Source organism: Rhinolophus hipposideros, assembly GCF_964194185.1.
Source record: "Rhinolophus hipposideros genome assembly, chromosome: 7".
NCBI lineage: Eukaryota > Metazoa > Chordata > Mammalia > Chiroptera > Rhinolophidae > Rhinolophus > Rhinolophus hipposideros.
In genome coordinates, this window is record NC_138053.1 from 51,008,099 (window position 1) to 51,032,279 (window position 24,181).

Consider the following 24,181-nt stretch of genomic DNA (forward strand, 5'->3'; position numbering starts at 1 on the left):
CTGGAGAAAATCACCGGGAAGCCAGCACTAACGGAGGTCTGGCCCAGAACCCCAGGGCGAGGGCGAGGCGGCCACCACTGCTTTAGCTGCTGCTCGGGGCTGGAGCCGCCAGAGCTGCCACCACCGCCTCCTCCGGGCGGGCGCGGGCGGGCGGGCGGGCGGAGTGGGGGACTCTCCGGGCGCTGACATTTGCAGGCTGCCCTCCTGATTGGTCCCCTCGCCGAGCTGCTCACGGGTTCATTCAACTGTTAAGCACCTCCCCGTCTCTCTAAAGGACATTATAATGCAAGAAGCCCCCTTTTTAACCACAAACCGAATTTTCTTTCATTTAGGTGATCTATATATGTCTATATCGTATAGCTTATAGCTTATATCTATTTTAAATAACTTAAAGCCGCTAAAATTTGGGGGGGAACAGCTTTCGCCCTGGAGCGGTGCGCGATGTTGTCTCACGCCGACCTCCTGGACGCCAGGCTAGGTGAGTGAGCGCCTCTCGCCCGGGCAGCCAGGAGAAGCCTGGGCAGGAAATTGTCAATTTGTTCCTTATTTTACCTTAATGTGCCCTAAATGGACTAATTTCTTTAAAAGTAATTGTGCTGCATTAAAGTTTAATTTGATTTAACATCGTCTTTAAAAAAAAATCTATGGAATATGTAGATCTGAAAAAGGAGTTGGGAAATGCTACTTTTTGTTTTTCCTATTTTTTTTCTCTTCCCTCCTCCCCCCCTTATGATTATTATTTTTTGAAAGGCGAGCTACCCCGTGATAATTTGTCTGGAGGTGTTTTTCTTTCTTTCTTTTCCCCTCCTGTTTACTTTGATTTGGCATTTCTTTCTCCTCTTTTTTCCCTCTGCTTCCCTCTCCCCACGACCTCCTTTTTCCTTCCTCATCTAAGTATGGTCGAATTTGTAAAACTCTGGCGTGAAGGAGAAGCCGTTGCAATACAAGCGGATTTGCTAAGTGTGCTCATTGAGAAAGGAGAAAAACCAAATTCATCCTCACAGGTACCTTCGCCTGCAAAAGACCGGACACTGCCAATAGCTGAGAGGAACGCGCCTTTTATTTCTTCGGAAAGAGAAGTTGAATTCTTTAAAGTTTGATTCACTATTATTCCTATAGAGTTTACTGGAGTTTCTTTAATGCTGTCTGGGTTTCCGGTTTGGGAATCTTTGGTGATGGATGTGATTCCATTTTCCAAGCACTTTCTCTGATTTGAGGGGGAGGCGGAGCTGATTTGAGTTGATTTCGGGGAGTGGAAGGCTGGGAGACTTATTCTTCTTCCGAAAGTGAGAGAGAATCTGCTGAGGGCCGGAGGTAGATAGAGTTCGTCAGGCTGCCTAAGCGCACGCAGGTGGGGTAGCAAACTAGGAATCGTTTAATTTTCTTTTCTTTCTCCCTTTCGCCTCTCGTTTACGCTCTCGGGTTCCTAGGGCGCCAAGGGTACGGTTTCTGAAAGGGACTCATTGCCGGGGTTGGGAGTGTATCGTTGTGGGAGAGACGAAAGATGTGCTGCTGAACGAGAGCCAGGTTGCGGAGCGAGGGGAAAGGGCCCGGAGATGGGATTCCAGCCTGGCTGTGCAAAACCTGGGGAGCCCAGCCGAGTTTCCCGGGAGTTGACTCCGTCGAGCGAACGTGGGCGCGGAGGGAGCCGAGGATGGGGTTGCAGGAGGAGCGCTGGGGGGTGGGGGGACAGTCCTTCCTGGCCTCGGTAGGAAGGTAGTGACCTCGATCCCCTTGCCTCCTCAGGGATGAAAGATGCCGCCGAGCTTCTGGGTCACCGGGAGGCGGTGAAGTGTAGGCTGGGCGTGGGGGGCTCGGACCCCGGGGGCCATCCGGGCGACCTAGCGCCCAACTCCGATCCGGTCGAGGGAGCCACTCTGCTGCCCGGGGAGGACATCACCACCGTGGGCTCGACGCCGGCCTCGCTGGCAGTGAGCGCAAAGGACCCGGACAAGCAGCCGGGGCCCCAAGGAGGCCCGAATCCCAGCCAAGCCGGCCAGCAGCAGGGCCAACAAAAGCAGAAGCGTCACCGGACGCGCTTCACTCCGGCGCAGCTCAACGAGTTGGAGAGGAGCTTCGCCAAGACTCACTACCCGGACATCTTCATGCGCGAGGAGCTGGCGCTGCGTATCGGGCTGACCGAGTCCCGAGTGCAGGTACGCCGGGCGTGGGCGCCGGGGCAGACGACGAGGAAGGGGCGGGAGGATGTGGGCAAAAGAAGCGGGGTCCTTTCTTGCCCTGCCGGGATTCTGGGCTGAGCTTCAGAAGCCTACGCTTTCTTAAGTCGAGTTAGTTCCTCTGCCCGGAAACTGACCCTGACCGCCATCCCCCAATGGACAGGCAGGGCCTCAACCTCCCACCCGTATAGCCACATCCCAGCGAAAACTCTTCAAAAGCGAAGCCGGCCTCGTTCGACTGCTAAGTCGCCTCCTTCCTCCTGAGAAGGGAACCTCCGAGTCTCCCGTGCTCCGCGACTCCCAGGCTGCTAAGCCGAGCGCTCACCTCCACTCCGGCTCGCGTTATCGACAAGCATTTCGTTACCCACTAATGAGCTTAGGTTAAGAGCATGGATAAATGGAGGGATGCAACAATTGTGAAGAAAACGTGAAAAGGGAAAAAATAAGGCGCAATGGGTGCCTTTTAAAAGAGATCCTCACCTGGGTTTCACGGTGTAGCTTTATTCTCCTGAATATCTCCCTCCTGCCGCTCGCTCTCAGGCAAAATATCCCTAGCTTTGATGTTTGCAAAGGATTTGAACTTCGGTGGTCGATCAATGCGCTGGGGGCAGCTGTAGCAATCCCCCACAGCCTATGAGCCTTGCTTTCCCCCTAAGGAAACTGGGGGGGAAATGAAGGTTTTCTGTTTTGGATAACCGATCTTAATACAGGACATTTAGGGCAGGAAAGACTGACAGGTGGCAGACAAAATAATTACTGACCCCTTGTTCTCGTCCAACCATCCTCCAAGTTGTAAATTATATGTAACTTTAAAAACCACACCTGTAGCTTATCTGAGTATTGGAGAATACAAACATAAGCCCAAATGAATACCATATTTCCGCCTTTAAAAATAATGAAAACAATGTATCAAATATTTTGTGGGCAGGTGCTGGAGGTGAAATTCTAAGATACGCACTTAATCTTGAGGTATCCAGGGTGCTGAAAACCTTCCTTTCCTGTTTTGTGCGTGGTATTTTCTGTCCGTTATCCGGAGTGTTAACCTCAGCTTTGATGCTTTTACAAATTAAGTTTAAAGATTTCAGTTATTTCACATGTGATCTAAGAAGTAAGAGAAAGGTTGTCCATAACCACAGTGTTGAATATTTCGGGCTTCATTGGGCATTTTAAAGATAGTCTAACCTGGAAAAATAGTGTATGCTTCCGTTCTAAATAATCAGCAGATGAATGTAACTGGGGAACTAAAATGGACAAATTAATAATGTTCAGGCTATAACATAGATTAACATTGTTACTCAATATAAGTCTGGGTGGTTTTGTTAGTAAACTCTGGAAGCCTTGAACCATAGGCCATGAATATGGAGCACCAAAAGAATGTTAATTGCATTGTGCAGATATATATTATTAATGCTCTTCAAAAAATTTTACCTTGCACCTCTTTTCAAATCTGAAGTTGAGTTCAAACTTTAACAGAAATACATAATTTTAATACTTCCATTACTGCTAATAATACTGGCTTGTTAAAACCCTGTAGGTTCAAAATTCACAAATTTGTTTTTTGTCTTTGAGAGAAATACTATCTAATAATTTTTGTTTTAAAGAGCAAAAATCTGTTGCTTAATCTAGACATATTGATAATTAGTTTAAGTTAAAATAGAACTTAGAATCACAAATAAAATATAATTGGACAACTGACTTTATAAGAAAAGAAAATGAAGTCTATTAAACTTTATTAGATCTTCCAAAGGTTAACGACAGTGATTCTTTTAATGAAAAAAGTTGTAAATGAAATAAAATACAAACTATGTAATAGAAGCAGTTATTTTCAAAAAGTACACAAAAGAATAATCAAGAAGAAAGAGACAAAGTACTTTAATTGTTCTAGCATAATGTTCAACCAAAGATAATAGCTTGAGGCTGCTGATAGGAACAATTTAATAGAACGGCAATTTCAATATTTTAAAAAATAATGTTCCATAGTTTAAAAAGTAATCAGATCAACATAACCTTTTTAATTAACATTTCAAAATGATTAACATTATGTAATGTAATGCAAAAATAATTTATGGAAAATATATTTACTTCACAATTCACTGTACCATTGCTCCTTGACCAAATTCAAATTAAATAGTAATTGGTTTATGTTCTTATATGATGAGTATTTCATAGTTTTCTTTATAGTTAACAGATTGCCACACATACTTTTCAGTACGTGGGCCACTGCACTGATTAAAAATGATCTAAACATTTAATTTATTGCAATTGTATGTTTTTAAAGATGCTTTCTGATTCTTCACTAAATGATTCAACATACTTATTTTTATCTATATCTGGTATATATCATACTTTAAGTATTTATTAAAGCACCTCTACTCACATGGAAGCCAATTCCTTGTCTGATATCGCTCCCCTTTTCTGGCGAGTGTAATAAAACCATTCCTTTTATAGCATGCCATTATTAGAAACCAATTTCAGAATTATTTATAACCTGGAATGGCTTATTAAGCAGCAATGCGAGAATCATGCAAATTACGCGATCAAATGCAATATAATAAGCATAATCATTAGTCTCTAGCACGGATTAATTAACTTTCAATATTTTATTTACATAAAAACCAAATCAGTGAAATAACTTCTGCACAGTCAGGCTTGCCTTTCAATATTTTATATGAACAAAAATAATGTGCTGTAATTCCATTGACCGTGTCCCATAGAATGGCCCTGTCACCTGCCACATCTTAATAGGGGGACAAGCTGAGAGTATTTTCTAGTTTTCTAATGGAATGAGAAATTGCATTTTCTTCCTCTCCCAGCACTATTAAAGTGTAATGAATTCGGCCCAGAGTTCACGGCTGGCTGATCGAAATGAACCTGAGATCTAGGCTTTAATACAGCTCCCCAGATTTCCTCCCAAATCTTCACATTAATCATTTGCTGGATTCCAATGAGATCTTCATAAAGCGTTTGCTTCGAGGGGGAAAAGTAATATTCAGTATTCACTCTTTCTCCCTCTCTCTATTGCTGAGCCATTTATAGGTGGGGAATTAAACGGGCTATATATTTTAAAATACATTTACAGTATGTCTATATTACTGTAACAGCAGATATCACGAAAGTGGATTTTTAAATTCCAACCTCCATTAGATTCTCACTGTTGTATTAAGCATTTTCAAGAAGAGCTGCATTTCAAACTGAGTACAAAGTTGGCGCGTGGCTGCGGTTAATATATTTCCTGGAGTTGTCATCTGTGCATTCTCAAAATCTCCCTTAGGTTTTGCCTGTATTTTAATCCGTCATGCTCTAGTTTTCAAGTGGAAACATTCACATTTTAAAAACATATGCATCATAGCTTGGAACGAAGGTGCTCAGACCCCACGCTGATTTTTAACCCCCCAAACCCAGTAACCCATGAAACATAAAAAATTTTGCAGCCATCATTTGACTACTAACCCTCAAATATAATTGAGCACGATTTTTCGATTATTTCTATAGTATTTAGTTCTTTGACAGCTGTTCTTTTCGGCCTGTGTCTGAGATTCAGAAACCTTGGTAGCGGGCGTGTTTTCTACAGAAATTCTACCCGACAATCACCCCGCCTTCTTGTTTCAGCTTCTCTCCCCCACTTCCCTACGCAAGTCCAACAACCTCCTCCCCATGTCAGCCCCAAACCTTCAAAAATTTCGGGATTCACTGACACTTGCAAGGTGTCAGGAACCCGTCTTTAATTTATAGTTATCTTTCAAAACATATCCGGGTGCGGAGAGTGAGGTGCGAGGACCGGTTGGACAGACACCCGTCCCTGTCTAGGGCTCCATCCGGTCTACCTCCCCCGGAGGCAGCCTTGGATGAGTAATGCAAAGTGACCTACGGCCCGAGGCCACCTAGCTATGCTTTCTTTGGCTCCTGGGGGGTTACCCTCCGCGAAAGGCCGCTAACAGCTCAATCTGCGGCGGGCCGCATTGATCCCAGCCACCAACCCGGCCTCTGCGGCCTCATCAATCCCCCGCACCAGCAACTCAAGGGGCTTTAGCAGGGAAGGGACCCAGCGTCTTTACCCCATCTGGACACTGGGGTGAACAGAAACGTGGGAAATGGAGTAGAAACCAGAGAAAGAGAAAGTGGTAGACGATGGCGCGGGTGTAGTAGAGCAGGCCAGGGCCGGACCGAAGGCGGGCAGAATTCTAGATTGCAAAATGCCATTCACACTCCTAAGCGGAGAGTGTGCCTCCACCTGCAAGGGTGTGAACAAACCGCCGTGCACAGCTGGTTTGCCGAGAACGGGGTCTGGAACGTCCTTACTCATGATGCTTTAGCTTGCAGAATAAACACTAAGAGTTTGGATTAACGGATGAATAATCTTTTGGCCACGAATACGATGGTCAAGTTGCGTTGGCTAAATTCTAAGAGGAAACTCAATCAGTACCTGAATTGTGCTCCTCATGCTTTATATATTTGCACGGTAAACCTCAAGCCTGCCAAGTAGGCATGTTGGGTTGTTGTTTTTTTTAAATCAGATTAAAATATGGGGAAATGGGAGATTATCTTGGTCAGGCAGTTTACTTGATATCTTTTAGAAAGAACCCTTCCTTCCCCCGTGGTAGTGAATTTAACATCCATAGGCAAATTTGTCTGGTCACGTCTGAAATACCAGGATCAGTGTTAAAAAAACGAGCAGGCGGCTTCTTTTCATGTGGAGTTTATTTTATTATACACATCCCTTTTATAAAGACACATAGTTTTATCTAGCAAAATTGAATTTGACTCATAACTCGCGTGAGCTTTAAACTTGACCTTCTTTAATTTGTAGCATCAGAAAATTTGCTTTCAGGTTATAGAGGAAACGTGGGGATGGGGGTTGAGGGAATGGGAGGCTTTGCTACTGTTTAGGATCCTAGGTAACTTCCTGGAAAGAATAGAGCTGAAGGCCCCTGGGCCTCAGGGCTCTGGCAGCAGGTTCCAGCACCCCCGCTCAGCTCAGATAAAGATGCCTTTAGAGGGATTTCAGGATGAGACACGGAGACCTATGTCACTAGTACCTCTCGCTATGAGTCAGAAAGCCACGGCGGCGACCCAGACAACACTCGCTCAGCGGCGCTCCCTTTCCCACGTGGATCACCATATTAACCTCTGCGCTCTGTCATCCGTGGCGTTAGGAATTTTCCTTCGTCTTTCGATTTTGAAACTGGGTAGGTCACGCACGGCCCTTCATCAATTTCCAAATTTCCAGCGTCTCTGAAAATTCTATACCCCATCAGCGGTATAAGGCACGCGATTAAGCCACATGGGTACACGTGTTTATCTTCATTTGTACACCTGTGGGTCCAGCCTTGACACATGCCTGCCTGCAGACATGTGCAGCTAAGCGGTGCACAGAATGTCAGCGTGCAGGGGCGTGCTGAGCACTGGGCACGGTGCTGTTCGCACTGTGTGTAAGCCCCCGGGGGCGTGATCACTCAGGACCCCGGGAGTTGGCACTTGGTAGGTGCAAGAGGCGCCAGTTGACTTGACCTGGCTGGGTGTGTGTGGGGGGGGTGGGGGTGGGGGGTCGGGCCTCGGGCACTGGTTCCGCCTGGGCCCGAGTGGGTGTATGTGACGCCGGTTTCTCAGGCTCGAGCGCCCGCCCCCCCCAGCTGCCGGCTTCCTAACCGCGCGGTGTGTGTCTCCCGCCCCGCCCGCTCCAGGTCTGGTTCCAGAACCGCCGCGCTAAGTGGAAGAAGCGCAAGAAGACCACCAATGTGTTCCGCGCGCCGGGCACGCTGCTGCCCACGCCAGGCCTGCCTCAGTTCCCATCAGCCGCCGCCGCCGCCGCCGCCGCCATGGGCGACAGCCTGTGCTCTTTCCACGCCAACGACACCCGCTGGGCGGCGGCCGCCATGCCGGGCGTGTCACAGCTGCCGCTGCCGCCAGCGCTCGGCCGGCAGCAAGCCATGGCGCAGTCGCTGTCCCAGTGCAGCCTGGCGGCGGGGCCGCCGCCCAACTCCATGGGCCTATCCAACAGCCTGGCGGGCTCCAACGGCGCGGGGCTGCAGTCACACCTCTACCAGCCCGCCTTCCCCGGCATGGTGCCCGCCTCCCTCCCCGGCCCCAGCAACGTCTCCGGCTCGCCCCAGCTCTGCAGCTCCCCGGACAGCAGCGACGTGTGGCGGGGCACGAGCATCGCCTCCCTCCGCCGCAAGGCACTAGAGCACACAGTCTCCATGAGCTTCACTTAATGCAGCCGCGCCAGGCCCGCTCCGCCCCCGGCACCGCCCCCAGGGCCGCCCCGAGGCCCTTCCCGCGGGCGCCCGGGGCCCCGCTCCCTGCCCGCGCGCCCTGTCCCGTCCCAGCCGGGCCTCCGCCACTTCTCGTTTTGTCCTCGCCTCCACCGGCTCGGGCTCACCCCAAGCCCCAGCTCACCAGGCCTCCCCTCCGCCTGATTTCGCACGCCCCGGTCCCCCGCCCCGGAGCCCGCCTAGCCTTGTCCCCCAGCTCCTCCCTCCGCCCCATCTCTGGCGCCTCACCCCACCCTTTCCGCTACCCGGTCTCTCCGCTAGCACTTATTGTGCTCACGCTCTCTTCCCGGCCTTCTGACTGGCGTCGTGCCCACCCACACCTTCAACGCGACGCCTACGACCCCCTCGCCCGCCGCCTCCCCTCCCGTCCCTTCTTGCCCCACGCCCCTCCCCCCGCGCCCTGCAAAAAGCATCCTTCCCGCCATTTTACTTACCAGGGAGTCGACTCAGGATCTGAAATCAGACACCAATGGACTGGTTTGTGGGCAGAAACACACACATTCGCACTCTCGCTCACTCTCAAACACGACGCGCGCGCGCACACACACATACACATTGCTCCTAGGTCACACACGGACGTATTCAAGGGACAGCACAATGTTAGGGATTTTTGTCTTAAAGGAGGACAAGCATCTGCTAGCAACCGCCTCATCTGAGGGCCCAACTGATGTAATTTGATTTACCCTTATATTCTTGCTCTGAATTCTTTCTTTCCTTTTCCACCACCCGACCCTTCCCCTGTCAACCTGGTCACATCCATGCAACCGTCTTATTGGCTTGCAAAAGAATGCTTTTATTTTATCTTTTCTTAAGCACAGCTGTGTAAGTTTATTGAAGGGAAGGCTTCTCAGGAGGAACGTGCCAGTGGATTGGGTGGCTGGAGTAGACTAAAGCAGTCATATGATGAGGTGATCTTACTCATTTTGATAAGTCTTTATAAGAAAGAATAAAATAAACATGTAAGAAAAATTTCCTTTCGTAAAAGCAAAAGCCACATCTGTTTTCTGGATCCTTCAGGACTGGGGTTGGTTTGCTTCTTTTTCCGTTTCTCCTTGCTGCTCTGTGCCCTTGGTTGTTTTGTGGTCGTCCTGTCGTCCCTCGTGTCCCTCGGCCACCGCCCTGGCCCCTGCCGGCCGCCGATGGGTGCACGTGGACATCTACAACCCTGCAACTTTGTACAGAGAAACACAATCAGCTCTTTCTGCATGTGCTGGTCAAATCCAAACCCAGAGAACAGAAGCGCTTTCGAAGAATGAACAAACATGTGAAATAGGATGTTTTGTGTAGATAAAGCATTCTTGTTACATACTGGTCAATTTGTGATATGTTTTAACTTATTGTCTGTGCTTATTTATGGAATTTGGTTTTCTTAATAAATGTTTGAGCTAATATAAAGCATATTGATTTTTCCGGACAAGTTTATATCAAGTTAAATGTAAATGGATAAAATAAAATCATTTTCAGTATGTGATATGGAGAATGATGGGTTTTGGTGTGACTTTGAATGCGGGGACAGGAAAAGAGGTCGTCCTGGGGGTTCTCAATTCGCGCTCAGTTGGCAGGACCCCGGCGTTTGGAGCGCGTCTGCCCTTCACTAGGCTTGGGTTCAGTTTCCGGGGGGCGCGCCACCGGGCATCCCGCTCCCGCATAGTTTCGGGACGCGGAGGCCCGGCCTCCACTCGCGCAGCCAGAAGGCCAGAAGTGAGGAGGCCGGGCCGCTAGCGCCCCAAGCGAGCCTGAGGCCTCGCAAGGCTCTGGGCCCGCCCCGGGCTTCGGCTCCCGAGATGGGCCTGGGGCGCAGCTGCAGGCACTAATCGCAGGGCTGAAGAGTTGATAAGCTTCGCAGGGGTTCGGTTTCCCTTCTACAAAGGAGTGGAGGGCGACCCTTGCCGGGCTGCGTGCCTGGGATGGGCAGGCTTTGGGCAGGAGGGAGAGCCACCATGAAGGAAGCCTGGGGACCTGGAGCTCTGCCCTCGGGCGTCACCCAGAGCTGCGTCTGGTCTCAGGTAGGCGGTGGACCTGAAAGGCCAGGGGTTCTTTCCTGCCCTAGGACCTAGGCCTTGTGGCCCTCAGGGTCTCTCTGTGTCCGCAGATCTGGGCTGGGTTTCAGATATTTGGGACCTCCGCAGTGGGGGCAAAGGGCACGTCGGAAGAAGAATGTTCAGGAATACCTAGGTGCAGGTCGGCGCTTTCCAGGCTTTTCCCTGCGGGCCTTCTCTGGTTTCCTCAGGCTCCAGACTTGGTTGGAGCGAACCCTGAAGTCAGGCGCGTGCTCAGGGGACTTCCCCATACTAACTTGTAGTGAAAATTGCCATTTCTTTAGCAGTCTGAGGGGGAAGGTTGTGGGTGTGTTTTTCTTTCTTTCCCAGTAACAGTTGACAATGTATTATTAGTTTCATGTGTACAACATAGTGATTAGACATTTATATAACTTACAAAGTGATCACCCCTGATAAATCTAGTATGTAAGTGTGTTTTAAACTTGGAGGCGAATAGATATCACAGGCTTCCTTTGGAAGAGTAACCACAATCAATCTTCTAGTATGAAATTTAATGGTCATTATAGGCTTTGAGAGTGCACCCTTTCCCATGGGAAGATTTCTGATTGGTTGCCACAAAGCGCAAACCCTAGAAACACCCTTGTTTTATAACACAGTTTTGTACCACTGGGCTACATGTGAATTTTAGGGACTGTTGTAACTGTTACTTCACTAAGAGAACACAATGGCATCTTCTCGAGGCAGGGTAACAAAGCATGATTTTATATGATAAAGAAAAATCATGTTCATGTTATCTTAGGGATTTTAATTATAGGTAAAATTTGGTAGGTGGGTTCACAGACTGTTTCAACTCTGCATTTTCTAAAGAGTATTTTTGATATAATGTTAAAATATTAAAAGTAAGCAGATAAAAACATGCTCATTTGGGATTTCATATAAAAATGGAATTTTTCTGTATTTTAGAACTCACCCTAGAATTTAGCAGTATAATAACCAAATGTCTAAAATATCTGTAGCTGAAAAATACTTTTCCTTGTTTTTACATTTTATCATATTCTCCCTTGTATTAGGCTAGTACTCTCTTTTTTTTGTTTTTATTTGAAATCGTGCATACTGTAAGCTAAAGTCACATTTAAGAGATCAGTACAAATCACCTATTGCTTCACCAGTGAGCATGGAAGGTTGTTTACAAGGATGCTAATTTTACAGCTTTTTTTATGCTGCTGTAAAGCATAACTTTATGATGTAGGAATGCAATAAAGGGTGCTAAATGGAATCTTTAAAAATTGTATTTCTCAAAGGCAAGAGAAATGGGATCTTTCATTTGAAAAAAAAAGAGCCAACTTAGAACGCTGACGACAAGTTACAAATCAACTGAAGTGATAGATGCTTTCAAAGATACTTATATTTCATAATATAGTGGTTATTTATCAATATTATAATGAAAGTGTATAAAGAGTTTTTCACCTGACCTGACTCTGGAATAATATTTGTTTCTATGGCAATAGGTTCTTGTATTAAGAATGCTGAACATTTTAATGTCATATATACCATTAGCATAGGGAAAAGCAACCTGGCCTAAATTGTTCAAGTTGACAGTTTAGCAATTATAAAACGCAGACAATGAGAATCTCAATCACAAGCCTGGAACATTTCTGCAGTTAGAGGGAGAAAAAAGCCTAAAAACAGAATAATGCTTCATGTTATTTTTTACTCTTTACCCTCAACAATTCTGACTCAAAACTGTTAAAGTTATAAGAGTAACTACTTATGTTCAATAAAGGAATAAAGACAATAGTGATGAATAATATCAAAATGCAAGGTAGAGAAGTACAACATGGTAGATGTCCTGCCTCTAATGAATTGTACGTTTTGCTGAGTAAACTGTTTGGCATTGAATGCTGTCACCAATGCTAGAAGAAGTCGAAGTCTATTATGATGTAACTACATGATTGAATTATTTGAATATACATATTCATCCTTGTATCTTTATTTTCTTCTCAGTATTGGTACTAAATATCATACATGGTGCACAAGTGATGGCATAGTAATGATGACACACTTAGTTTACCTTTTGTTGATGGTGGAAGAAATAGGATATAGGAATTCAGCCTGCTAAAGAGGATGTTAGATAGTGAATACAAAACAGGACGCAGAGCAATTTGAGTAAATAAAGGTAGATGTGAATGGAGAATACAGAAGAAGTCCTAAATCCTAACTCTGGGACAATTTATGTTTGAAGTCCTCAATAGCTGCTTCCCCTGAAAATGAAAATGTTTTTAATTTGTGTCGTGGACTTTACATTTTAATTTTTAGGATAAAGAAAAAAAGCCCACAAAGATGTGTCTTCTAGCAATGGCGGTAGTTAACCTGTCAGTTGAAAGACTGTAACCTTCCTTTTCTCCTTTTCATGACATAAAGGTAATCTCATCTGAGGGCATTTATGTGAAGAAATAACAGCATGGCATGGTGAAACTACTGGCTCATTAATCCTGGCATCTACTTCCTACAGGGTTCCTTGATTAGTTAGATTCATTCATCAGGCATTTCGGAGTTTTTGATTTGTCACCATGGCGTAAGTTCACTGAGATCAGGCTAAATTGAGCCAGAAGCAATGTTTATTAGTAATTTTGTAGTACAGGCTACCCTAATAATTCAGCCCAAATATCTCATCTGAAAAATATCCATTCACCCTCGCTTCTAATGTGGGTTGCAGCTGTGTTCATAGGGAATTGAAAGAACACAAGTGATTGGGCATGTATTTTCTAAATTATTAATATGATGGCTAATAGCTGTAAACCCATCTTCATATCCAATGCAGAAATTATGATTCACTTTAGAAATGAAAGCAGCAACAAAGGGGGGGCACCCCCTGCCTGGCTTTCTGCTAATTCTCATCAGTGCGGAGCTTTTGGTACAGGAACCGTGGCCTATTTAGCATGTGGTCATTACAGGGAGAAGCAGAACAATGCCTTTTGCTTTTCCTGGTGCATGCGCTGTCAAAACAAGGCATGGATTTTATAAGACTTGCCAGAAAATGCTTTAAAGGAATTTCAGCCATGAGCTACACAGAGAGGGCCCTCTTTTGATTTTGACAATGTCATAATCAGTCTTTAAGCAGGCATAATTGTTTGTGCAGTTAAACTGCATCATCCATCCACATGATCAAATATCCCATATATCCGAGTTTCTTTCTTTAAAGCCACACTGTATGTGAGACACACTTGTTGCAGTTGCTCATGCTGCCACAGTCTCTCTCAGTTCCGAGTTGAAGTAATTCACAAGTGCCAGGAATATATAATTAACACACATGACACGTATAGTATATATTCTTTGTATTGTTCATTGAAATGTCACAGGGCTTTATATGCTTTTGCTCACAGTCCTTATTGAATCTATTTAAGATAAACCCAAACAAGGTCAGATTAACTCTAGAAGCCCTTAACGCTGAAAAGATTGTATGTGATGCTTAGGAAATTAAGGATAAAAATACTAAAGTATAAAACACAAGACATAAGTATACTGAAAATAAGTTCTCTCTAGATTTTCTAATTGTATTTTTCATTTTTCTGAAGGAGTTCAATGAAGCTGAACTGGTCTCTCTTTTTGCTGCCTTTGCTTTATTTATCACATGCTTAGTCTGACTATAAGGTACTCCAACACTGATTTCAGAAACAACATTTTCAGAAGGTGTTTATTACTTTCCTTCTAGTACCTTACAGTCAAACCTTATTTTTCAGTTTATATAGCACATTATCTTATTTAAATTATAGCACCTTTATGAAGTAGATGTTTTGATCCCTGCTTTACAGATGAAGAAATTGAGACTCGCAGAGGCTCAGTAAACTTGTTCACAATAACATAACTAGTCAGTGGAAGAGATCATTCTTTAAGTCAGGTCTTCAGAGCTTTAGCAATACTGTGTTTCCCCCAAAATAAGACCTAACCAGACAATCTGCTCTAATGCGTCTTTTGGAGCAAAAATTAATATAAGACCCGGTCTTATAGTAAAATAAGATCGGGTCTTACATTATAATAAAATAAGACCGGGTCTTATATTATAGTAAAATAAGACCAGGTCTTATATTAATTTTTGCTCCAAAAGATGCATTAGAGCAGATTGTCCGGCTAGGTCTTATTTTCGGGGAAACATGGTACTTTTGTGTATGTGACATGTAGACATTCTCCTATTCTTAAAATATTTTCAAGAAGAAAACTAAAAAATTTCCCTTACTTACAAGTTTAAAAATCCACCCTTGTAATTTAAACAAGATAGATGCATTTTGATGGGACACGATACCTACATTAAAATTAAACATAGTTTTAAGTCTAGAAATACTGTGTACCTCCTGAACTTTACCCTCTCCCTAGAGGTTAATTCAAGATAGTTCTAGTGTGCCACAGAGAAGGCTCTTTATTGTGTGAGGAATCTATCAATGGAATTTTCTCCTTGTGATACAAACTCTGGGCTGAGGTGGCAATAAAACTTGGGAGCTAGCTCTGGGAGTAATTGAAGAGGGATGGCATTATACATGGAGAAAAGGTGGTTTGATTCTGTCTATAAGGGAGAGGATCCTTGAATCTCTCATTGCTTCAGATATGTTTCTTGTCTTTCCCTGCAAGATTTTACAGGGGGATCTTTGGTGTTGCCTCTGTATAATATTAAATAGTCACAACTCAGGATAAGCAATTTCTCATTTTTTTCTGTCCTCCACATATTAGAAACCCACTGTCAATCATAGAATCACAAAATCTTAGCCGTTGAAATCACCTGGTTCAAATTCCGTGACCATGCTTGTGACTGTTTCCTTTCTTGCCAAGTAGACTTGAAGATTCTGGTTGAACACATGATAGCTCTCTATTATTGGCACAACTGCCAGGAAGACCTTCCTTTTATTGAGCCTTCTCTGCCCCCTGTTCTTACTTCTATATAGTTTTGCCTCATTAGGGATTTCACACCACATATCTTAGTACTGAAATGATTTTTGTTTTTAGTCTTTATTAATATTTGTATCAGTCATTATAACACTAGGCTACTCTGTGATACCAGATAAACCTCCTGTCTCTGGCGTAACACAATCAAGGTTTATTTCTCGCTCACAAAAATTCCTCAGTAAGTGAAGTGATTCTCAAGGACAGGTCCCCTTCATGTGGTGACTCAGTGATTCAAACTGTATTTGTTTTGTGGCTTGACCATCTCATTATGGGGTTTCCACTGTCTTTGGGGAAGGAAAAGAGAGAGGTGGAATGTTGTGAATTGGCTTTAATACTTTGGCCCAGAAACTTTTGCTCATGGTCCAATAAGCAAGAACTAGTTACATGGCTTCCCCTAATTGCAAGGGGCTGGCAAATAAGTGTAGAGGAGCACATGGATATCTAGTGAAAAGAAAATATCTATTTTCTTTTACACAATCTTATTTTCTCTGTGATAAGTACAATTAGTTCCCTTATTTAACATGTTTTTTATACTAACAAGTCAACTTTTTGTGTGTGGGTGCTTATTGGCAAGGCACGGAGGTGGGGGTCCAGAGAAATAGATTATATCCAAACTCTCAGGGAGCCTACCATAAAATCGGGGGAAATAAGACAAATATATTTTAAAAGGAAAGCTATATAAGACAGTTTTTAATTGTTTGATTAAGTGCTGAGTACTGTGATCCATATCATAAATACAGTGGGAATTCAAAGAAATAGGAGATCCTTGGGAATAGAATCCCTGGGCAAGTCTTCCTGAAGGATCTGGGCCTTATCAGATAGCAATATCACCCTTTAGGATTTTCTTCTTCACTTTATTGGAATTCTCTTGACTTTTCCTTGTGGGTGTTATTTTCAGACCAATAAAGTATGTTTGGTATGTTTATCAATAGTATTACTAAATTCTCCACTATCCTCTTAAATTTGGAGCCATTGATGAGAGTCAGGTCTCTGATGACTAGAATAAGCCCTGGTGGACCATCTACGTACTCAAATTGATAGACATTCATAATTTGATACGGTGTTATTGAAGTATCACTGATATTCCCCAAATGGATAAATTGTAGCAACATAACTCCCCAGTATCTAGCATAGACTCAGGCATATAGTAGGTGCTCAATAGATGTTTATTAAGTTGAATATAGGCTTATTGCACTTGCTGCTTGTGTGTTATCATCTCTAGGGGAATAGTTACCAATTTAAAAATATGTAGTAAAGCGCTTCCATGATTCTTAAGTTGAAACATAAACAAATCACTCTGGATAACAAGCAAGTTAATATTTTCCTTCCCAGAAGAGGAGACCATCCTTATCCGATGGTGAGCACTGTGCTCACCTGGAGTAAACTAGTCACCCGTGGGAGTATAATTACCTTTTCCAAAGAATTGGGGTACCATGTAGTGTCTTCAAAAAGGCAGTTTAGTAAATTATGCCCTGGTAGCTTGGAAGACTTAATATGCCACTCTTAGAATCTCCAGTGACTGGATCGTGTCCCACAACAGAGGGAAGAGTACACGTTTGCCAAGAAACCAGCTATCTCAGATTTCCCCATTGGAAGACATGAGAGCTTCATTTTCATTTAAACCTAGTGGCTTCTCTGAGAAATGGTTGTATGCCATGAGACATTTCAGATTTGAGGAGTTAGTATAAGAATTTTCTCCTTAGACAGAAGAACTCCAAAGCAGGATCTTAAGGTTCTGGTAGGAGTTGCCTTGGGTACAAATTAGGAAATTGCTTCTTCTCAGGGAGGTAGGATTTTTCCTTTTCATTATAGAAGAACAGTCCTTGTCTTGTCCTTACTCTGCTGTCGTCGGGGACCACGAAGAAATGACGTATGGTTTGGAAAACATAGTTGTAACCCTAGGTCAGCCATTGTCTGACTATGATCTTGATCCAGCCACTTAGTAGCAATAAACTTCTGTTTCCTCATATAATATCTGAGATTCTTTCCCAGTGCTGTTTCTAATGTTGTCATTACTATGGCTAACTAGTGTGGGGCAAGTCAATTTAAAAATAACAGTTAATCAGAGACCCCGGCTGGTCTTTGTCTAATCTGTTTATTTTAAAGGTGTTGTCCTTTTATCTGGGAGGAAGGGATCTGATTCTGAGTTAAGTCAGCGTTGTGTTAAGGGGGCGAAAAGGTAAGCACACAACATCAGTGCTCTGCTGAAGAGTTGCTGCTCCTGACAAATCACCAGGGGTGTTGGGGCTGCATTGGAATTATTTTCCAGAGTAGGAAAGAAAGATTGGAACATTTAACTTTCCATACACAAATACGGCTGGGCAAAGGAATCATCATCCCTATCCTTAAATCACTACTGCAGTGGGGTTTATATATCTTTGATAAAGTTTGATTGTCCTATGGATTTAACTGAAAAGGAGCAACTAGAGAGAAAAATAGACAACCTAGACATATCCTCCTATAGGAAGTACTCAGTAACTTTTGGTTGGATTGATAGGATTCAGACAGTACTAGTTCCTTGTGTAAAGTTAGCACGGCAACTGGAAAACTACTTAGAGGCTAGTGTGAGGCAGTGTCAGCATATTTATTCAGTTGTCAAGGTGATGCCAGGTGTGTATGACCACACGGGAGAATCAGAAGAACAGGCAGCCCGGTGCCTGTTTAGCTGAGCCCATGTACACAGGGCCAGGAAGTATCTCTGCTCAGAACCTCTTTTTATGTATGGATGAAGGCAAATACTGGTAGTTCAAGTCCAGGGGAAATGGTGAAGTAGGTGACGTTTTTTTGGAGCCTTCAGCTTTCTTTCCTTTCTTGATACTTTTAGAATCAGGACCTTCGCTTTCAAAACCTTTCCCCGCAATCAAAATGGGAAATTAATTGGTATCATTTACAGTTTGACTGAATAGATTTAAAGCAATATGCTTACTCGTCCATTTAAAACCCTTTAATTTTAGTGTAGAAAGAATGTATCTTAATCCATTTAAAAACTTAAGCATTAGGAGGCAAGTAAGAATGATGTTGTAGACGGGCGTTCTGAAGTTTAAGGAAATTATACCACACCTGAGACTGCCCCCCCCCCCCCGATAAATCTACGTTAGTGATTTAGGAATGCTCCAGGAGTTGGAGAAAAAGGAGTAAAGACAAATATTCTTCATTTGGGGAGGTGGGAACAGGTGAACTTTTTATATTGTTCAAACGGCATATATATATATGTGTGTGTGTGTGTGTGTGTGTGTGTGTGTATATCTATCTATCTATATATATATATACATATATATTCTGTTTGTTGGACATATTTCACACACAAAACAACAACAAAGTACCAGTTGTAATTCCCTCCTTCCCTCAGTATCCGGTTTTCAAATATCAACTTTTCTAGAGTAACCAAGATGTTAGTTTCCCCTAGAGACTGATTGCCTAAAGGCCGCTAAATACACAGAAGCACCTTCTGCATTGTTGGCTTCTCCTACGTAAAACCCTGGGTTCCAGAGTCACTTCAACCATTAACTGTCTCCAGGCTTTAAAGTGGTTCTCCCCCCACCCCTACAGAAAACACCTCTTTTTCTGCCCTATCTTTAGTCCTCTGCTTTGAAATCCCCAGAGTCCATTTTTACTGTGTAATATCCTGCTGAATTTCCTTCTTCTTTCTCTATGGTAATCCTGTTGTTTCCTCTGGATAGGCAGTCCTCATCCTTCTGGCCCCACATTCCTGCTGCCTCAGGGACACCTGGAGTTGGGTCATGGCGGGGGAGTAGCAACAGCGGACATGGTGCCCATGCGTCCCTTAGGTTATTGCGGGGAGAGGAAGAGGGAAAATGGAGGCTTCACTGAGTGCAGTACAAGCAAGTCTGGCCTGAAGCGTAGGGCTAGGTTGAGACAATGAAACCTGAGTTTGGGGTGAATCAGATGCAGGACTTTTGTCTTTTAACTTGTGTGTATTGAGGATTAGTTTAGCTGTTTCCTGGCCTGAAGGTGTGATACCTGACACTTATTAGATGGCAAAAAATATTTGTTGAATAAATGATACTGAGATGGTAATGAGGAGAAAACACAACAGAAAAGTGAGGTACCAGAAAATTGAGAGCGGAGTCAAATATTTGCAGTGTAAAAGTAAAAATCATATTGATGTGAACTGCTTATCTAATTATGATAAAGCACTGAAGCATTATATGTAAAAACACTTTCAAATGAACTTCATGTTCTCTTATGTAACAGTAGTAAATTCTACTGGATGTTAGGTAGAGATGTATCGAGACAGGAAGGAAGGTCACTGGTCATCTAATCTTATTGCTGGTTAAATTAGTCACACATATTACAGACCAAATGATCGTTTAGCATCAGCTTAGACACCTCCAAGACACAGGAAGCTTAGAAGGGAATCCATTTCTTCTAAAACATTCTTATATCAAACTGAAACCATCCCCCCTTTGGCTTATCCTTGATATCCCACAAAACAAGTCTGCATCCTTTATTACTTGACAGGTTTTCACATGTTTAAAGACAGCTTTTTTATTCCCCTTCCTTTCCTAAAATCTATGGAACTACAAGGGGCTGCTAGGGTTTCCCAAGTTATCAAAAAACTTGTTTAGTTATCTTTATTAAATGGAAGACAGATTTTATTTGTAAAGAGCATCAGGGGGTCTTTACTCTTTTTTCCTATCGTAGACATTTAAAGCAGGTTATTTTAAAAAAATCAATATCTGTCAGTCTGGAGATGGGGTTTAGGAATCTCATTTTGAATTTGAGAACCACTGTTTCAGTCACTGAAGCTGTCCAGGTGAATGAAGTATAATTGATGCTAATCTCAGGAATGCGTTGCACATAGAAAGCGATGTTGAGCCTTTCTAGCCTCTCAGCTAACAGCCTTGGAACAATCTTAAGTCTTTTACTGACTGAATATTAACATCGACCCCCACTAGCTCTCTTATTCTCATTTACAAGCTTTTCCTTTCTCCTCTTTCTCTTAGTCATGGATTTCTCAATTCTAGTTACACCTTCTTCACAAAGCATACGACTTGAGTTCTTTTCAGTCTCCTAATCCACAGTCCTCTAGATTGCTGCTGATATTGCAGTCATCTTCCAACACTCAGGGTTTATGAGATTATTCCTATGCCCGATCATTTAGATCTTGTTGCTCTTCAACCATATTTCACATTTCTAAAGCTTTATTTTTATACAAACACTAGTGTAACTCAACGTGAATGAAATCTACTTACAATTCCTTCCTTCATCTGATTGTTTTAACTGATTTGAGGTTCCTTCCCATCCTTATACATGTGCCTATTCAATTTTTAAATATTTGTGACCCAAAAATAGATGGTATTTTGTATTTTACTTCTGTATATTTTTATATTGGGGTATATATTTATATCTATAGTTTTAATGACAGAAGTATTAGTTCATATCCTTTTCTGATTATAAATGTTACCTATTTATTGTAAAAATTATGAAATATAAACATATTTATTCATTTAAAATGTATTTCAATGTCAGATTCCATAGCCCCATCACCTAGTTAAGCACTATTAAGACTTGATGCATGAGAGAGAAAATTATTTTAAAGAAACTTTTGTATATAACAACTGTATTGAGTGAAAACACAACAAAAGAAAGTTTTTCACTTACAACTACACAGTCAAATATGGTAAGTACTAGCAATATGTGGCTATTTAGGTTAAAATTAAAAGTTCAGTTCCTCAGTCACAATAGCCCCATGTTAAGTGCTCAAAAACCACATGTGACTGATGGCTACTATATTGCGTATCATTACAGAAAGCTTTATTAGACAGTTCTGACTTGTAGCATTCTAGGCTAGGGAGACAGAGAACCAAGTTGATCTGCTTCTTGCTGAGTTCCATGGCACTTCCATCTGTGCTATAGTTGTGGAATTGAACAATGTAAGTAGACAGTGAGTACCCCTGAGGGCCTTTGAAGAAATTCATGTAGGTAAGAATTGACCTAACCATGGGATTTCTATCTAGATTTCAAAGTGAAAAATTTTTTAATGGGGAAGTTAAGACCATGAGGAAGAAGGTCTTAACTACCAAGGCTGTAGAATGAGAGGGATGTACAGTTCAGGTTCAATATTTTTGTACTTGCTATATACCACTGCTTGAATCCATGCTTCAATGATTTTCTCTGTCAGTGGTAGCCATGGAATGCTTTCTATAGAGGCAACCAACCGAATGGGAGAAGATATTTGCAAACAACACCTCCGATAAAGGGCTAATATCCAAAATATATAAGGAACTCATACAACTCAACAACAAAAAGACGAACAGTCCAATTAAAAAATGGACAGAGGACCTGAATAGACATTTCTCCAAAGAGGACATACAGGTGGCCAATAGACATATGAAAAGATGCTCAACATTAATAATCACCAGAGAAATGCAAATAAAAACTACAATGAGATGTCATTTTACACCAGTTAGAATGGCTATCATCAACAAGACAAATAGTAACAAGTGTTGGAGAGGCTGTGGAGAAAAAGGAACCCTCAAACATTGTTGGTGGGAATGCAGACTGGTGCAGCCATTATGGAAGGCAGTGTGGAGGTTCCTCAAAAAATTAAGGATAGAATTACGATATGACCCAGCAATCCCTCTCCTAGGTATATACCCCACAAATCTGAAAACATTTATCTGTAAAGATATATGTGCTCCGATGTTCATGGCAGCTTTATTTATGGTAGCCAAGACATGGAAACAATCAAAGTGTCCTTCGACAGATGAATGGATAGAGAAGTTGTGGTATACATACACAATGGAATATTATTCTGCCATAAGAAAAGATGAAATAATGCCATTTGCGATAACATGGATGGGTCTTGAAATTATTATGCCAAGTGAAATAAGGCAGACAGAAAAAGTCGAGAACCACATGACTTCACTGATATGGGGATATAAAACTGAAAGCAGCAAAGGCACACGACAGACAAATAAAGAAACAAAACCTCATAGACATTGACAATAGTTTAGTGGTTACCAGAGGATAATGGAGGAGGAGGGATTGCAGAAGAAGGGAAAGGGGATCAAATATATGGTGATGGAAGGAGAACTGACTCTGGGTGGTGAACATACAATGTGATATATAGATGTTTTACAGAATTGTACACTTGAAACCTATGTGATTTTACTACCATTGTCATTAAATTTTAATAAAAATTGCTTTTTATATAAGATTTTATATTGGATCCATGTGTAAATTTGTGGTTATACCCTGGTCATTTAGAGTGGGTATATGAGGGATGTGGTGATGAGTGCAGGAGGAGAGCAACTATGATTTGAAGCAGATGTGTGTGTGTGTGTGTGTGTGTGTGTGTGTGTGTGTTACACATACATGCACACTAAGATTTTCCTTCAGCTGTGTTATAACTGTTTCAGGAAAACAAGTGTCTTACTACTTATAGCTTGTCCAGTGCCTGATCTGAAATTAGCTGTACTTTCTCCCTAGGGCTCCTCAGTTCCCTGCAGATCTCAAAAATGGGTATATATCAAAACCCTGTGGACCTGGTCAGATGTGCTGTTACATTAATTATAATGCAGATCATGGCTGTGGACTCTGGATGTGCATGGAAAGCTTGCAGATGTGCACAAAGGAGAAGCTGTTGAGAAGGCTCGACTACATTGCACTGGTGCCAGGCATATTTCTCACTAATATTAGCTAGTCACTAATAAAGCTGATGGATTTATTTCATGACCTGAGCAGTATCAAGTATATAATAGAGACTCAATTGAGCTAGTAGAAAAAAAATGTATACGTATACTTCTGCCTCCTGCTCGCCCCTCTAAAAGAACCCCCACAACAGAGTGGGTTTATAAAATTTTTTGAAGGTGTGACTTAAAGGTAACCAATTAGTTTTGACTATGGGGACTTAATTTCAAAAACTGAAACTTAATTAAAATGATAACCTGGTATCTTAGTTGCTGGCAATATTGGGGAATCACAAACTGATCACTGACTTGGTTTATAGCATTCACTGGGAGAGGGTATCATTGTAGCCGTTACATTTTTTTTTAAAGGGGATACTATTTAATTATATCACAGGCAGGTAATAAAACACATTTTTCTCTTTCTAATCAGGCAGTGAGGCATAAACGGTTGGGACATACCGCTCGGGGCCACTGCTGTCTGGGACTGAAACACTGGCGTTGTAGTCTGTACGCAGAGCCTCAATATTCTTGCCTCCTTTTCCAATCACTGCCCCAGCATTCTTGCTCTGAAGCGGAATGCAATCATCTCATCAGTGTTTCTAGATCTTTTAGAAGCTTGTTCCTCTTCCATATCTTCTGCAGGGTGTTTACCAAATTCACCATTGGTTTCGGTGTTGGGGAAGCTTTCCTCTGGCTGTTCAGTTTCCATTTTCTTGGATTAAATGGACACACTGATCAGTTATTACATATCCTTGCAGAGCAGAACTGAAATGTTCTGGATGGGACCCACTGACACCCTAGTGCTGCAGTAGCCTATAGGCCGTAAACAAGCGGGACGTAGGCAAGACGTCGAGGTTGGTGCTGCAGAGAAACAGGATAAGGGCGTCTGCTTAAAGTTTTTAATTACAAAATATTTCAAACATACAAATGTAGAGAAAAATAGTACCATGAACTATTGTACAATCACCCAGATTTGATAATTATTAAGATTTTCATTTGCTTCATTCATTCTTTTTTCTCTGTTTTAGTATTTTAAAACATATCTCAGACATTGCGTATGTTTCAACCTGACTCTAAAATACGAACAAATATGCCATTTGTACCCCCAAGAATCTAAACATTTTTTTGGTATCATCTTTTCC

General features: G+C 42.7%; 1 protein-coding gene across 2 annotated transcripts; it reads left to right on the plus strand.

The window, feature by feature from the left end:
* Window positions 1–302: 302 nt before the first annotated feature.
* On the plus strand, window positions 303–8,536 carry OTP (orthopedia homeobox). Of its 2 annotated transcripts, none has more exons than XM_081053850.1 (3): window positions 303–478; window positions 1,747–2,156; window positions 7,859–8,536. In XM_081053850.1, the coding sequence occupies exons 1-3, from the start codon at window positions 442–444 to the stop codon at window positions 8,387–8,389; spliced, it is 978 nt and encodes a 325-aa protein (XP_080909976.1). In that variant the 5' UTR covers window positions 303–441; the 3' UTR covers window positions 8,390–8,536. The 2 variants fall into 2 exon arrangements, with proteins under 2 accessions (XP_080909976.1, XP_080909977.1); XM_081053851.1 differs by lacking the exon at window positions 303–478 and adding an exon at window positions 1,324–1,351.
* The last annotated feature ends 15,645 nt before the right edge of the window (window positions 8,537–24,181 follow it).

Bases quoted from the DNA above. Each gene is read 5' to 3' on its own strand.
- OTP (XM_081053850.1), top strand. From the start codon at position 442: ATGTTGTCTCACGCCGACCTCCTGGACGCCAGGCTAG. The intron at 479-1,746 runs GTGAGTGAGCGC...TTGCCTCCTCAG, and splicing joins CCTCCTGGACGCCAGGCTAG to GGATGAAAGATGCCGCCGAG. The intron at 2,157-7,858 runs GTACGCCGGGCG...CGCCCGCTCCAG, and splicing joins TGACCGAGTCCCGAGTGCAG to GTCTGGTTCCAGAACCGCCG.